The sequence below is a fragment of the Mercurialis annua genome, linkage group LG4, assembly GCF_937616625.2.
Source record: "Mercurialis annua linkage group LG4, ddMerAnnu1.2, whole genome shotgun sequence".
NCBI lineage: Eukaryota > Viridiplantae > Streptophyta > Magnoliopsida > Malpighiales > Euphorbiaceae > Mercurialis > Mercurialis annua.
The window spans coordinates 36,430,587-36,448,159 of NC_065573.1; the positions used below are offsets into that span (position 1 = coordinate 36,430,587).

At 32.0% G+C, this 17,573-nt stretch overlaps 3 protein-coding genes across 3 annotated transcripts; all 3 read right to left on the reverse strand.

Annotated features, from left to right (window-relative positions):
* Positions 1 to 1,410: 1,410 nt before the first annotated feature.
* On the reverse strand, positions 1,411 to 2,790 carry LOC126678651 (uncharacterized). Its single transcript, XM_050373546.1, has one exon. It carries the CDS (start codon positions 2,788 to 2,790, stop codon positions 1,411 to 1,413), a length of 1,380 nt encoding a protein of 459 aa, XP_050229503.1.
* A 6,694-nt stretch (positions 2,791 to 9,484) lies between these two features.
* Positions 9,485 to 10,631, reverse strand: LOC126679544 (probable glutathione S-transferase parC). The gene is made up of 2 exons (XM_050374592.1): positions 10,314 to 10,631; positions 9,485 to 9,829 (listed from the first exon to the last, which is right to left on the reverse strand). The coding sequence occupies exons 1-2, from the start codon at positions 10,629 to 10,631 to the stop codon at positions 9,485 to 9,487; spliced, it is 663 nt and encodes a 220-aa protein (XP_050230549.1).
* Positions 10,632 to 11,553: 922 nt separating this feature from the next.
* LOC126676208 (autophagy protein 5) lies at positions 11,554 to 16,944 on the reverse strand. The gene is made up of 7 exons (XM_050370363.1): positions 16,478 to 16,944; positions 16,325 to 16,391; positions 15,719 to 15,808; positions 15,385 to 15,472; positions 14,119 to 14,262; positions 13,189 to 13,320; positions 11,554 to 12,077 (listed from the first exon to the last, which is right to left on the reverse strand). The coding sequence occupies exons 1-7, from the start codon at positions 16,702 to 16,704 to the stop codon at positions 11,737 to 11,739; spliced, it is 1,089 nt and encodes a 362-aa protein (XP_050226320.1). The 5' UTR covers positions 16,705 to 16,944; the 3' UTR covers positions 11,554 to 11,736.
* Positions 16,945 to 17,573: the final 629 nt, after the last annotated feature.

Consider the following 17,573-nt stretch of genomic DNA (forward strand, 5'->3'; position numbering starts at 1 on the left):
AGTACTTTTGGTAGAACAGGGCTGGAAATCCGTCCTTTCCCGGAGCCTTCGTGGGAGCCATCTCCTTAAGAGCTCTATCAATCTCAGCTGCTACAAAGGTCCCACACAGCTTCTCATTCATACTTTCCGTAACCCCAACCTTAACATGCTTAGTGACCTCCTCAACCTCAGACCTGCTTGGATTAGAAGATTCAAAAATTGAGGTAAAATATTTTTGAATTATCTTTTCCATCGCCCCGGGTTCTTCTTTCCAGATACCCAACTCATCTTGAAGCCCCTTGATTTTATTTCTAGCTTTTCTCTTAGAAGCTTTAAGATGAAAGTACCGTGTATTTCTATCACCATGAGCTAACCACTCACTTCTAGACCTTTGCTTCCATCTCACTTCCTCCTGATGAAGTAGAGAGTCCAGATCCTGCTCGGCACTTTTTATAGTCTCAAAACTGATATTAGGGTTAGAGGAGTTCAAAAGAGACCTCAGTTTCCCTTTCTTTATCAAAATCTCCTGCTTGTGCCTGCCGGCTGAATACTGATCCCAGTTTTTGAAAGTCCTCCCACAAGAGCTTAACTTATGAGCCATGTCATTAACACTATGCACCCGAGGATTTTGCTGCCAAGCTTCCTTCACAACCTCTTCAAAATCCTCTTTGAGAGTCCAAGCTTCCTCGAAGTGGTATCTACTCCTCCTCACCTTATTACCCCGATCTGTTTGGCTATCCGGTCTGCTCATAAGGACTATTGGTCGGTGATCAGACCCCCAGTAATCCAAATAGCGAACACCACAGTCTGGATACAACAAATGCCAATCAGAGTTCAGCACAAACCTGTCCAGCTTTTCTCTAATAATGCCAGAACCTCTATTCCCCCACCATGTAGTCTCGCCATCTCTACCACCAATATCATAAAGTCTACATCTATCAAGAGTGTCTTGGAAATTCCTCATCAGATAATCTGCTTTAGGAACTCCCCCAATCTTCTCCTGATCCCTCAAGATCTCGTTGAAGTCCCCTCCACAAACCCACGGCCCATCAAACATGCCATAGAGTCTGTTGAGAAGTGTCCACGTATGAACTCTTTGCGATTGAATCGGATTACCGTACACACCAGTAAAGCGCCATCGCTGATCATTTTCATCAACCACAATACAATCAATATGGAATTTAGAAGAACTCAGTATAGTTACGTTACCCGAGTCCTCCCACAAAAAAGCCAAACCTCCACTTTGGCCTTCACTATCCACTGAAAAGCAGTTTCCCATCTCCAGCCTCCTCCTCACCTGATCCATCTTACTCGAAGTCATTCTCGTCTCCATCAGAAACACAAACTTGGGTTTGAGATCCTTGATATGATCCCGCAGAGAGTTGAACGTTCGAAGGGGACCCAATCCCTGAACGTTCCAACTTAACAGTTTCATTGTGAACGGCGGTCCTGCACTGCAGGCACCACCGATAAAACATTTGTATCTTCACCAAAATTGCAGTCTCTAGATTGAGATAGCTCTCCTGGCTCTCCTCTTGATCCTCCATTAGCAGCACCATCAATTAGGTCACAAGAAAACCCAATTGATTTTTTCCCCAAATTTGTTATGTCCCCTAGAGGAATGGAGGTTAACAAATCATCGTTAATTTTTATGTTTCCTGGGCTACTCTTACCAGTGGGCTTTTTCATTCCCCTTTGTCTAGCCTTAAGTTTCGGCCTGCTCTTCGGCCCATCATCCATCTTTCCCTTCTTCTTACTGCGCGCCAATTTTTCAAAAATTGAATTTTCATAGACCTTATTAACACAGACTTCAACTAAATCTCCTTCTGTTACAGATCTTTCCCCACTTTCCAAATTCAAATTATGGTCATGGGGATCTTTTTGCACATCTATTTCCTGATTTTCCGTAACCGTTCCTGATTTGGCTCCCCTGTCTCCAGAATCCACGTTTGTTTCCTTCTCCACCTTCTCAGAGCTTCCTTTGTTCATCAATGGCCAATTTTTCCAGTTACCGGAAGTCCCGATTCCGATATGAACATTTTCCCCACTTCTAACTCTCTTACTACTACTCCCCAATCTCGGATTAGAGCCAGCTCGAATTAGATCATTGTACCTTAAATTACTTGGCTCACTCCCTTGTGTCTTCCCACACTCAACTAAGGGGTGACCCAAGATTCCACAATTATAACATAGTTCTGGCAAGCGCTCATATCTAAGAGCTGTCACTACCATCTTACTGTCCTTATCCACCTGAACCTTCAAACCTCTCTTCAGGGGTTTGGTAATATTCACCTTAATCTTGACTCTGAGATACTTTCCCAGACAATCACCAGACGCCCCCAGGTCCACCTCTTCCACCACTCCAATCTGAGATCCCAACGAACGTCCTGCCTCTTTGTTTAAACAAATCAAAGGCAGACCATGGATTTGAATCCAGAAAGGAATTGTATCAAACTTCATTTCAGCGTAATCGCCAGTCCCTCTAGGAATTTCCAAAACAATAATCTGTTCTTGGTAATTCCATGGACCTCCTGCTAATACTCGTCTTTTATCCTCCTGAGATTCAAAGTGGACTACAAAAATGTTGATGCCAATCACCTCCACCACCAACGGTTTTTTAGTCCTCCATAAGAAATTAACAGTGTTAATAATCCCCTCTCTGTTCACCCTTTTTGTAGTCAGGATCTTCCCAACTAAAGAAAGTGCAACCTTCTGTTCACCAACCAATCTTGCTTCATCACCAAGATTGCAGACTACTATATCCTCATCGTCAGATAAAGATAATGACTCACACAATGACAAGATATCCATCTCGGATGGAAAGAGCTATTCTGAATGGTTTCGCAAAACCGGAGAGAAAAAACTATTCTGTTGGACAGAAACTTTTAGCTCTGGTAAATTAGTATTTTAATTGAGTTTCAATTTTATTCTCAAACATCAAAATGCACACCTTTTGGTTTCAATTGCGTACTCAAACATCAAATTGATTTTTTTTTCTATACTTCATATTTTAACATATATTCTAAATAGTTCTCGATATTATAATTAAAATAAAAAAATTATATTTATAATATAATAATATTTATTTGTATTAAATAAAAAAATATTATTGGGTTTAAATTTTTGGAAAGAATAATTTTTTATTTTAAATATAACATTGAGCGCTATTTAAAATATATGTTAAAATATAAAGTATTAATTTGAACTTTTTTTAAATGAAAAGAAATTAATTTAATGCTTGAGGGTGCAATTGAAAAAGAAAGGTGCCGATTTTGGTGCAATCGGCGATTTGACAACGTCGGAGTGCAAAAGAAAAGGGGTTAAAAGGTGAAGGTTTTTTCAGACCAATAGCTTAATTCAAACTAAAAGGTGAATAATAGATTAAAATTGAAGATTTTAAAGTTTCGCCCATAAGCGAAAAAATTGAAAATATGAAATATATTTAGATGCTTAAGTTTAAATTTAATGGTCAATAAAGTTAAATATATAAAAAAAAACTAATTTAAAGTAAATGAAATCTATATATATAAATAAAGTTCATTGTTTATACGATATATATTTAAGTTTTTCAATAATTCATAATTTTAAAAAAGATCATTTAATATCTCGCTAAATTCATGTGATAACTTATTTTTATAATTTTTTATTAAAAAATTATTAATTTAATCCATTAATTTCTTATTCAATTTAAAATCAATTCTTAAATGTATACATCGGCATCATATAAATTTTTTTTAAAAAAATCGGTTTGCATCTCTCTTAAATCTCCAATCAAATTTAATCAACTTAATATTTTTATGGAGGCTTAAATACGAATTTTAAAGAATAGCAATCTCTTGACAATTTAGAAAAAACATCGATCTCTTACGCTTCATTTTATAATCGGCCTAAAAAGCCTGAAATTCTATTAAATATGAGCCATTTGGGCAAAATATTTCCAGGAATCCGGTGACAATATACCATGCAGTTTCCCCATACCTGAAGGTTCGAGTAACGTTATATGAGAAATTATCATTATTATCTGAAATAGAATTAGATATGTATATGAACTTTTGACTCTTGACAATTCCTTTATTTATTAGTATCATACTCTTTTATTGTATTTTCTTATTTTTAATTGACTTGGTGAGAAGACATAATTATCAAAAATCAAATAAACTGTAATTCTTAAATTTACTAATAATGATTAATCAGAATGGATATTTATGAAAATTATTTAATTACAGATTAAAAAGAAAAAGAACAGTCCAGCAAATGTCATTGAAAGTACAAACATTATTATCACTCATAAATTCAATGAGGTAACCGCTGTGATTTCAAAGTATGAAGAAGGGTAAAAATATGTCCTGCCCAAAGCATTTAAATTGAATTGAAAGAAAAGATAGAGATTTTCTTTTAATTATTTTAAAATTCTAATAATGAGTGTGCTTCTTTATTTTTGTGGTCAGGGTGAAATCTGAAAAAGAAGTGTACTACAAAATAAGGCAATATAAAAGTTAATTATGGAAATGGGCTTTTATTAGAAATCACTTGATGGGTATTTTGCCTATAAAGTCTTTGTAGGCCCAAGTACTTGTCAATAGGGGTCTTGCCAATAGGGATGTGCAAAATTAGTGATCAAAACCATTCTTTTTCCTAAAAAAGAATTGTTATTTTAAAATAAACATGGGAGTACAACGTAAATCAATTGATATAAAAGTAATAAATTAAATCAAACAATTGATTAATTGCAGAAAATAAAACACAAACAAAAATTAAAAAATAAATTTTAATTGTGATAATAAACAAGTAGAATATAAATGGTGAAAACTTTCTTACACCATTTACACCTTAATAATTTCCATCTTTGCCATGCTCCATTTGTAATATAGTTCAATGAGGTGAACATAACTTTAATTCATCAATCGATTTAATTTAAAGTTCGAACAAATATTAATTTTTGTTTGATCTAATTAAGAATTAAAAGAATAATTAAACATCCTCAAAACACACCAAAATTGCATGTAAATTTTGATAAGGAAGCAATTTATTCAAACATAGAGAGTATAAAAGCATATAGGGAAAGGGATGATGATTTTTGGCCATAAATCAAAAAACAAATCACCGTATATGCCCTTAAAAAAAAAAAAAAATCTCTATAGAACTCTCAAAGCATATCTCTAGATTGATATTGATCAAAACTAAATTAAATAATAATGTATTTTATATTTAATCACTTGAATACATAAGAATATATTATTAATATTTATAAATTTATTACATATATATTTTTTAATTGTTTTAGTTTTTGAAAATAAAAATTGAATCAAAATATTTAAAAAAATTACGATAAACAAACGGAATCGATATTTTTAGTCTGATAAAATTTGATTTTTCAATTGATTCAGTATGATGTACACTCCTACTAATAATAATAATTTTTGTGGTTTATTACAATTGCGAAAAGAAATGGGCGTATTTTGTATATTTAAGGCTAAACATAATATTTTTACTACTAGACTACAATAAGAAGAATATCAACAACATTTATGTTATTAATTTTCATTGTCATGCCAAATTTGGATAACACATCAATAGCTACTTAATGAGAAATCATATGCTTTTAATTAGTTAATGTATTGTTGGTATAAATTAGACACTTTAAGTGGAATTTGAGAAGTTTGTTAAAATGCTTCTAGTGAGGACAGCATATTCACCTACCTAACCAAATGAAAGGTTACATTTAAACTAGGATAACCATGTATTTAGACACCTAATTAATTTTCTATAAAAAAATACAATTATTTGTTGATAAAGCCATTTTTATCAATTTTTATAAATCACTTCTAACTTTTTTTTTTATCAATTATTGAAAGGAGGTTCAGAGTATAATACCCACATATCATTCTACCTTGACAAGAACCAAAGCTCTTAATTTAGATTGTAATCTATTGCATAATTTCCCTTTACAACCTTACATATTTGTCTCTCATTCTTTCCTTTTGTTTATTTTTTTGGCCTTTTTGAGATCATATACATGATTATCTGTTATTAGTTTTCATTTAGATCTCGTTAATAATGCAGAATTTGTTCTTTTTAAGGATAAGATTATATTTTTCCTTGATTTGAAATAATTAGAATTTTGCATATCTCATGCTTTAAACTTTATTAACTTTACAGGCTTCTCCTTTCATTTTTTTAATTGTTAGATTTAGGATAATGCATATAAAATTGTATTAATAAAGAAGAAAATACTTATCTAATCCTAATATATTAATACCCTATTATTGAATTTCTATTGAATATGATGTAGTTATAAAAAGTAAGGGGTTTCTTAAATGTTTATCTTAGTAAATATATATCACTAAAACTATTTATCACTAATTTAATAAATACATGTAAAAAATTAATGTAATAGCAGTTAGTCGCCAAGATATAATTTGAAGGAAGAAAAAATATTGAAAAATGTATAAATTTCACCTACTTTCCAATTTATTTATAAAATTACAGTGATTTTTTTTTGCATTACATTCCTGTGTTTTAAAAACCTAACCGGCGAGGCCATTAGTTTTCGGTTCAACTAGTTAAATCGGTTCAATGATCGGTTCAACTGGTTTAATAAATAAAAAAAAATTAAAAAAAAGTTTTTTATCGGTTCAATTTGGTCCAACCCGATTCAACTAAAATATCCGTTTTTTTTTGTATTTTAGACCGGACCACTAACCGGTTTGCGGTTTAACCGGTCTGACCGGCAGATCCGGTTCGGTTTTTAAAACACTGTTACATTCAATATTTTGTCTTTTAAATATTTAGATGCGGCGGTTTAAGGATTATCCGTCAGTGGTCTGTTGAGTGTTGATTTGAACAGATATTAATATTTATTATTAATAGGTGACTTTTGAGTGAATTTTAGGTGGATATTACCAATTGACAAGTTCACCAGATATTATTATTTTCAACTTAAAGATCAAACTAACAATTCACATGAAATGCACATTATCATAAAAAATTATATAAGCTACGCCAATTTTTTAAATGATGTCAATATGATAATATGAAATCCACTAAATTATTAGTATAAGTAAAACAATATAAAACTCACCTAATTCCATCTAAAATTAGTATCAAAACAACTTAAGAGAATATATTTTCTGAGAGCATAGGGCAAAAGAAAAACAATGAGTAGAATAATAAGTACTTGGGAGCATGTGAATGGCCTAATTACAAAGAACATAAGTTGAGTTTAGCAGAATGAAGTAGGGGGACAACTTGGGACATCTAAAGAAAGACTTGTCAATCCCTAAAGCCATCAATGGGATGGGCACCATAAACATGAATGAAACCAAATTGATATAACCATTTAATGTTCAATGGCATAGGCTAATGTCCACATGCTCATGCCAAGATGCTACAAAACATAACCATTGCATTTCCTGACAAGTAGTAGGAGACAATCATACAAAGTTGCCATTTATTGCTTTATTTCAACATCACCCATTATGCCCCCATGCACTTAACTCTAACTAAGATTTTATATCATTCCCATTTTTATTTTTTTACATCTTATCAATTTTTTGGATGGATTCTAATGTGGGTGCCTTTTATTTTTGTCTCTTTATTTTGTGGCATAATTATATGGTCTAATACTATGTATCGCCTCACTTAATTATGGATGTAATATTCCTTGATTAGGTAATCAAGATTTCATCCAATCTAAACCATTTGTTGCATCTTGAGCTTTTATTTATATTATAAAATTATTTAGAAAAAAGATTATTTTGGTGCGGCTTATGGCTATATTGCTTATGAAATATTGTGTAATATGTTCAAGCCTAAGAATTAAAAAAAAAAACATACTATAAAAAAATGAAAGAAATTATCCATACATACAATTTCCGTACTAAAGAAATAGTTGGTGATTACCAAAAGACAATAAAATGAGATATTTTTTTTATATAATTGGAGAGGGAAGAGCGAAAAAAAAAATTAAAAACAACTGGTGATCGGCCAAATATGCATTTTTACTTCACCCCATGATTATGCACCTACATGCACATTCATATTTTGAAATTTTGAAGGTAAATATTGTACATCCACATTAAAAAAATGATGGGTTTAATTTGTATCTCTAATTACTCTTATCAATCATTTTGTGCATAGAAATGTAACTTAAGGGTATATGGAACATGTATTATCCCGTTAATATACTTTCAGGAATGTTGAATATTTTTCTCACACGATTAACAATGGTTAAGATTGCATCAAATAAGGAGCCAAATCACCTTAAAGTTCAATGTATAAAACTATCCACCAATTAGCAGTTTTTTTTTAATTTGTTAAACTATTTTTATATATAGTTGACACCCTAATGATTAATACTCAATAAATTAATAACTTTAATAGTTAATCAAATTTCAAGGAACCAATTTCGATATTACGTCTTATAAAGTATTCAATAAATTAATAATTCTAATAATTAATAAATTTTTAATCCACCATGTATATTAATTATAAGGAGGGTCGACTGTATTTAACTTATTCTATGAAATATATTGTTTATCTTTTAGACCAAAGTCAATTTTTTTTTCTCTCTCTTCAAAAATATGGCTTCGTTCCTACATTAAACATATGTTTGTCATGTTCATTTTCATTTTAAGACATTGAAACTCATAAAATACCAGTTTTGAGAAATAACTTAATTTGAATAACTGTCTATGGTAGGCTGGTAGCGAGAATCATTGCCCATTCAAAAATCAGGCCAGGGCCTAATTATACATAATCATTTGGCCTTTTCACCCAGCTCAAGCTTTGACCCAAAGGTTTGGGTCTTATTTCCCAGCCAAGTTTAAGCCCAACAACTGAAAAAGATAAGCTATAAAGGAGTTAATTACACAGTTGGTGTCCGAACTTTGTACAATGTATCACATTGATATCCCAACTTTAATTTACATTATCTCGACCATTTAATTTTGATTTACATTTTAGAGATAGCATTTCGAGTAATGCTATATAACCCTCCTTTTTAACCCACCTTATGTGGCATTAAAAGAGTGGATGAATTAGAAGTTGGAATTTAAGATATACACTTTTGGAGGTGGATTTGACGAATTAAATGCCGCCACGTAAGGAGGGACAATGAAAGTGGTACAAAATGGTGGGTTAAATAGTTTTTTCCTAGCATTTCTTATAAAAATTGCTCAAATTTTTGTTGATCTAAGTATAACAATCATATATATCATATCAAATGACAAATCAACAATCCATTTATATTTGAATGATACAATATAATATATTTCATGAAGTTTCTTTAACGTGGAAACCAAAATATATTGAATCATATACTATATGAGCATCACGTAAATCATGAACTTGCCATACTTAGATTTGATCAGTTTACCAAGTGATGTAAATGAGCAACATGAAAATTTATTTATTATAGCAAAATAAAACAAGTAGATGCATAAAATACAATACAAAGCCAGAAGAAAATGATCAATTTCCCTCATCTTAGCTCTCCATAATAGAATTAATCAATTCCATACATCTTCCTGGCCATGACAACAAATTCATAAACCTTCTCAGGATCAGGGATGATCTTGGACACACTTTCTCTTTTCAAGCACCTTTTGATCCAAGCACCAAATTTAGGGCACTCAATTTCAACAGAAAAATTAGCCAATTTCTCAACGGCCAAAAACCAAGAAGTTAGAGGGATGGTTATGAGATCAACATAACCAAAAGTTTCACCTCCGAAGAAATCAGCATCTCCAAGGGCTCCTTCCAGTACCTTAACTATCTCTATCAACTCTATTTTTCCTGCCTCTGCAGCCTCTGCTTTGTTCCTCCAAATTTTGCCGAGTGCATCAAATACCTGCCCCATTGATTATTTCCCATGCAAAAATAAGTTATACCTTTATTTAAGTAGCACATAAACGGAGATAGGAAATAGAAATGACACGAAACAGACACGGAAAATAATATTTTTCTAAAATGAAAGAACACAAAACAAGGAGGAACGTGTAAATAATAAGAATACTGTATATATTAAATTTTATTTATATATTTGTGCCAATTAATAAAATAAATCAAACATAATTAAATTCAATAAAAAAAACTATTATAGATAGTGTGAATAATAAAAACCGTGAGCAACTAATTAAAAAAAATTGTTGAAATTTTTTTAGATTTTTTTATAGCTGTATGATTAGTTTTATTTGTCGAAACAGCCTAGAGTGTGTAGTTTCCAAGAGTTTTAAGTTTCCGCAACGGGACACGCAACTTTGTCAAAATTTCCGTGTTTCTTGATTTAACTATTTCTGGACCTTTTGGAAAAAAAAGTTGAAGATGAAATGAACCTTTTTGTCGACGTAATCAGCCCAGAAGCGAGCTTGAGCACGTGCATAAGGAGAAGGAGGGAGCAAGGCAGGTGTAGGCCAAGTCTCATCAATATAGCCGACGATCACAGTAGACTCACTCAATGGCTTCTCATCATGCAGAAACACAGGAACCTTTTGGTAGACCGGGTTTGATTTGAGCAACAACTCACTTTTCCCACCAAATAAATCCTCTTCTTTTGCTTCATAACTCACTCCTTTTTCATTCAGTGCAATTTTCACTCTCATGCAGAAAGGGCTTGCCCAGAAATCAAGAACTACTATTTCTGCCTTTGACATTGCTCTTTACTTAATCTCAGTTTCTGATGGTAGCCAAGTTATGAGAGTATAGCAATTTATATAGGAGATGAAGTTTTTATTGGTAGGGATGTGTAAAAATGAACTGAATCAAATAATCAAACCGGCAAATTTGGTTTAGTTTGATATTTATAAAAATATATTCAATTGTTTAGTTCAGTTCGATTTTAGATCGGAAATTTTTGAAAATTTTCAAGAGAAGAAAATAAATTTATAGTAAAGTCGGACTAGAGTGAGGCTAAACTCGAATTGTCGGAATGTCAGAGGTGATGAGATGAAATATAGCCCGAATTGAAAATTAAATTTTAGTTCTGCCATTGATTTTAGTACAAACTAAATTAGGATAATCAAATAGAACTAAAAATCTACCGAACTAACCAGTTCGATTTGATTTAAAAAAAAATCAGTTCATTAACTTTTAATTTGGTTGATTTCAATTCGAACCGAATACATGCTCTGCTTATTGGTGGTAGTCCCGAAGTTTGTATTGGAAACAAATATTCTTGTTTTATGCTCCATTTGGAATTAAAACCGCCTTGTGATCATCATTGCCTCTTAGCACAATTACATTGGCACCAAGTGATTGATAGATACAATTATAGTGTTATCTATGATGACAAATAAGTTTGCCTTCATTTGCATGGGTGCTACTGCTACAGACCAAAATATGGTGGCCATTTATGTATGGTAAAAGGTGCAACTATACCTCTAATATTTGGCTCAGTAATAAGTTTTTTATTTATTTCTCATATGAAAGGAGACTTGAACCGTTTTTAAAAAATTAAGGTTTATTTAGTGATATATTTGTACCTTGTTTGAGATAAAAAACTATTGATTTTAATATTTCATTTATATCCCCAATTGAATCTTCTGTCCAACTTTGTAATAGCATAATAAGAAGCTATTTTGTAATCTACGCACAATGCCAAAGCTAAGGGCGATGAATGTAATTATCCCGAGGAACTGTTCTGTACATTCTAATTCTATACAGGGAATGCAATATCTTAAAATTGCAAAAGCCCATGACTAACTGTAAGGCCAAAAAATGGTAAAAGAATCAAAAATATTATCCTATCTGAAAAAGAGTTTATGCGTTTGGAAATGCTAGACAAACACATATATGAAGAAAATGCTCGGGATTCTTCAAATTGTTCACTACCCAGGAGAAAGGTATGTCGAGTTTTGGTTCAATGCCTTGGATGCGGACAAGTTTAATCTCGGTGGCACAAGATGTGCAGGAAGGCCCTGCAGACTGGCATGAAGTTTCTTCCCCCTCTGTTGCCTTCGTGTCGCTGCTTACCTCTTCGGTTGAAACTTTTTGCTCATCCTCATCGTCAGCTCGAACTGATTCCTCAACAATCAATGACTTGTCCTCCAAATATTCAGGCAGAAGACTTCTCAGGGCATCATGTAGGGTGAAGCATTTACCTGCAGTTCAAGAAATAAGCAAACGCATATCATTTTAAAAGAATAAAAATAGGCCAATCGTTGTTCACACGAGAAACATGGCATTAAGACATGCTTTCCCATTTCCGTTTAAGCACAACATAGGTGAGAATGAACAACTAATTTCTAAAATGTACAGGCCACTATCATCGATTTTATTGTCACTTTGATATGTCAACAGTTCATCAAAATTGTTTCTGTTGGTAAGCCCTTGGAAATATTAATCCTGGCATCAAAAGTTTCAACTTCATCATGATATTTGAAGAATGTTTGTGATCCATAACATTAACTATCAGACATACAAACTGGATGCTATGCTCCATACAACAAAATTAGAGTTGAAATACTCCCTTCATCCCATTTAAGAAAGAAATAAATTGATATATTTACGCTTATTTTACTCTAATGCTTTGGAATTCTACTTAAAATATGTATGGTTCATGGAATAGGCTATGAATAAAATAAAAGGAATAGTTATTGTATTCCTCAAGAATGGCTATATTCTATTTCATGTGTACTCTATTCCACGAACCAAATATGACCTTAGTAAATAATTGTCTTGTGGACTGTTTTCAGATATTAAGATTAAAAAAATGGATGAAGGAGCAAATTAAATTATAAAGTACTAAAACTACAAAGTGGACTTCTTACAAGGAACATTATCAATGGGACTTTTTTAAATGGAACAGAGCGAGTCGTAAAATAGTAACTCTTAGTCACTACCAGTACCAAAATCCCTCTAAGTAATTTTCAGTTATCTCCATGTGACATTAATAGTAGTCTTTCAATAATTGCTTCTGCTAACATGGACATTCACTGTGCAAACATTAATTTGTCCCCCTGTTAAATACATCCAGTTGAAGGGTTAACGGACTTAAGGGGCTCTTTTAAGGTTTTTCATAAGCATAAGCATAAGCAAGTTCATCTGAAATCACCACAAGGCATGATAGTGACAGTGCATATAGAAATTATACATATTTCAAAAAATTATGTACCATATTGGCATTTCATGGTTTATGAAATATTAAAATACATAGAATAAAATGATCAATAAAGATAACAATGTATTCAAACTACTAGGGGGAAGAATTACCTTCTTCTCTATGAATCTCGATTGGCCGATTTATGTAAGAAATCTTGTCCCAACTATCGATTTTAGGTATATCTTCCAAATCTTCAAAAACCTCACTAACACTCCAAACATACAACCGAACTGGAATTTTATCTGCCAAAGAAAACACACATTTGATAGATATTCGGTAAACAATGGATCATTCCACACATTTACAGATTCTAGCAGTCAAATTAAAACAATCACCCGAATTCCTTTTAAACCAATTAAATAGTACAGCATTCTAAAAGAAACTTCGAATTTCAAATACAAAAGCACTCCAAGAGAAAAATCAATTCCCAAAAGAGAGCACAGGTTGGGATGAAATGGAAGTTTGCAATCAGGCGTGCATATCATGCCATAGTCCATATTACTTTATTCCCTTGGTCACATCTTTGAGTACTACAGTTTAAATATGCATGTCCCTTACGTAATCTTTAAACACACATGCATTGCAAAGTTTTCTGCTGCAAATTTATAAATCATTATTTAACTGGGCTAACACTGTTAGAAGTTACATTAAAAAATTAAATTTTTATCTTTGAAATGCATAAGAGAAAAAAAAAATTAGAAAGATAAACTTCTTCTGCTGCAAAAATAGTTCATTTTAGCAGGTTCAATATGGAGGCAAAATCTTCAAGGAGGAGTTCAGTAAATTCCATAATGATGAAGTGGACTTTGCTACATACCACCATGCTTAAATGATGAACAAACTTAATAATACCAGAAAGTACTCTAGAGTCTAGACGTATAGAGACATTCAGATTTACTTCAAGTTCTCGATCTGATTTAGCTCATTAACTTACTAGGATGAAGCCAAATAAACATACTCACTCGCAAAGTTCTATATTTTGAACTTAAATTACATAGCTATGTTATTAATATTCGATTCGAGTATATTATTCTGCTAACCTGTCTTCATTTGCCCAGCCATTTCAACCTCACTAGTGGTCTTACGTGATTTTGGTGAGCACAAATCCAACTTTAATGAAAATTCATCCTCAATTACTCCAAGTTTAAGCTTAGATGATGCACGCATGTAGGCTTCTAAATTACCTGCCACAAAAAAGCATTATTCCACATAGAACATTGTAAGTTGAGCAAAATACCTAACATTCAAAGATAGCATGACTATAATTTAGGCCAAAACTAGTAAATTCAAAGATCCAAGAGGACCAAGACCAATTAAAACCACTACTCAATCTTGCAATAAGTATCAATAAGTTAGTAAAGATGATGTTGTGCATGCCTCTGTCTACAAGATTGCATAACAAAGGAGCCTAAAAAGTGATTTTAAGAAATCAGTGCATGAAAATATGCAAAGTGTCCTAACAGAAATATTGGTAAACCTAAATGTCAATGTTTTCATCTCAACTCTGACTGTGGAAATTGGTCATATTGTAAAATCAAATACATGAAGATCTTTCAGAAATCATGTTGATTTGAATTGCTACAACAGAACTACATGAGCCTTCAGATCTATTATGGATCAGGATCAGTTGCATTCTTATCCAAAGGGGGAATAGAAGTAACGTATACTTTCACAATCTGCTTTCTTTTAATGTTTACCCATCACATAATACAACAGTAAGCCATGATACAAATCCTTATTTCCTATTCCCAATTGATACTAATAAAACATGTTCTTTGTCTACCAGTTTCTGATTTTTTACGTACTTCTTCTATGCAACACCTCTTATAAGATGACCAGTTTGCTGAAATACAAATGGAACATACTATAAATGGGGAATATGAATGTCTAGATGTCATTATAAACTTAGGCACACAAGTAAAAAATTCTGCCAAACGAATGAAGCAATGCTCGTAACTCGCCATATCCTAAGAACTTCAGCAGAGAACTGAAACTCAGAAATGCACATGCACATATCAACTCAAGCTACACAATAATAATTTACTCTTGCAACTAGAAATGGATCCAAACAACATTGTTGTTATTTTATCATCATATGAAAAATACAAAATCATACTTTTGTTGATAAAGGGGAAGAAAAAAAAAAGCATTGATGCACATGATCTGCAGTAAAATACACCACCATATCCCTCATTTTTTTTGCTTTGTGAATAACCATTACAAATCAAACCAGAAAGCAAAAACATTCAACAATCAACATGAACATGTATAGTTTGTATTGATCCCAACCAGAAAGATCGACATACCATTCATCACAGAATTCCATAGCTCAACCTGATCCGACTGAGACATGTTCATAACGTTCTTGCAGTTTCCATTGGTTATATAATCTGCCTGTATGTATAAATTTATACTGATAAGAGAATCAATTCATTAAGACATACTTAGAATACCTCTCTGCCTTCACACTTCTACAAAAAATGACCAGTCTGTAACTATATCCAAGTTTGACAAATAAAAAATCTAAAATTGCAGAACAATAATTCATAAAATCACATGACTATATATTATGTGTATTCGTAAAATTATCTAATTAACCATCAAATTCAGCTCAGTTAATTTAAAAAAACTAGCACTAACCTCTTTCAATGAATTGATAAAGCTCCATTTTACAGAGTCTTCACCTTCACAAGGGATCAACAAATTATTTGGATATCCTCTAAAGTGAACCTGAATTAGTACATTTTAGAAGTCACTACAGCTCAATAAATAAGTATATAAATCCACAAATTTTATAGCTAATAAATTCCAAAAGAACAAAAGAATAATAATTTCACGATTAGTTCAGTGACATTCTAGGTAGCACAAATACTTCATTCAATCAACGTGTCCTATTTCGGAAACGTTTTAGACACTTGACGTTTCGGAAACATTTTCATTGACATCACGGAAATGTTTCAGACATTTAATATTTCGGACACGAAACTTCATTTTTTATATAGGAAACTTCAAAATAACACCGTTTTGCCGTATCCATGTCCAAGTGTCCCGTGTCCCTATGTACGTGCTACCTAAGTAACATTTTATAGGTACTAAATAAAAATTATGGTTTACAAACCACCATTGGTGCACTAACAACACATACATTGTTAAACAAAATACTCATATATTTGCTAATACTGAAATTAAAAACTATGTATTGAACATAAAACATCTTAATAAAATCTGATAATGAGAATCATATACCGTCAAATTCCAAGGTCTTTCCGGTTCAGCACATAAAAGATCAAAGAGAACTCCGGTCGGTATATACCTTTCCAAAAGAATAAACAAATCAAAAAAACTCAAAAACAGTTGAAAAAAACTTCAGGTAAGTTGCGAACAATAATAAGATTTTACCATTTGAGAGGCAAGCCTTTATAGTCGAACCAAACAGTGTCGTTTCCAGGAGGAAGAGTAGTAGAGAAGTAAGGTTTAATAAGAGGAATAAGCAAAGGCAAATAGCCTATTCTCGGAGCTAATATAAACGCCGGAGGCGGCGGCGGAAGCGTTGTTACATCCGATTCGTGGAGATGAATCTGTAGTGGAATTGCTCCCTCCCATACGTACTTTTGTGCTTCCGTCATTTTAATTTTTTTTAGCGACGCTGATTTTTATGGACATGTATAGTATAGTCCCAAAGTTGAAAGAAATGGCGACGGAGTAAAAGAGAAAGAAATAGCGGCGACTGGAATAATGAAGAATCTTGTTCAAGTCGCCGAAGAGATTATAAACTCCACGGCGATTCGATCTGCGGGATTTTTGATTTTGTAACTCTGACAATTTCGATGCTAATTTGCAATTAAGAACAGTATTCTGATACCATGGCTCGTAACCATGGGTGGGCCTTTCCCGCCCATAACAAAACGAGAGCTAACCAGATCCGAACAGGCCTGGTACTCGAGAATACTTTTTAAATAAATTCAAGGATTAATTTGTAACATAAAATTATTGATTTTTTTTTATCAAATAAAAATATCGATTTAACCACTAATTAATATTAGTCATAATTCATTTGGTTCAAATGAATTATATTATATTATATAATTTTTTTATAAATAAACATAATTATATACATGTATCTTTTAAGTTTTATAAAATTATAATTTATTAACAAAATGAGTTATAAAATATAATCAAATAAAAATAAAATGTGGAAGGTATAGTAATAAAATAGTTTAAATCGTCATGAGATCAAATTAATCTTCAAAATAAATATTACATTTTCTTCATAATTTATAGGTCTAAGTTTTGATTAAAAAATTATCCTAGAAAACAATAACCAATTTAATTATTATGAAATTTATATTTACAGTGTCTTAATTTTCTACTTCAACTTAAATTTGTATAATATATTTGATCTACAAATTTTATAACAGAAAAATATGTTTATTAATAAAATATTCGTCACTTGTATAATGATTTAAAGTTTAGGTATCATAATGGTAAAAAGAAG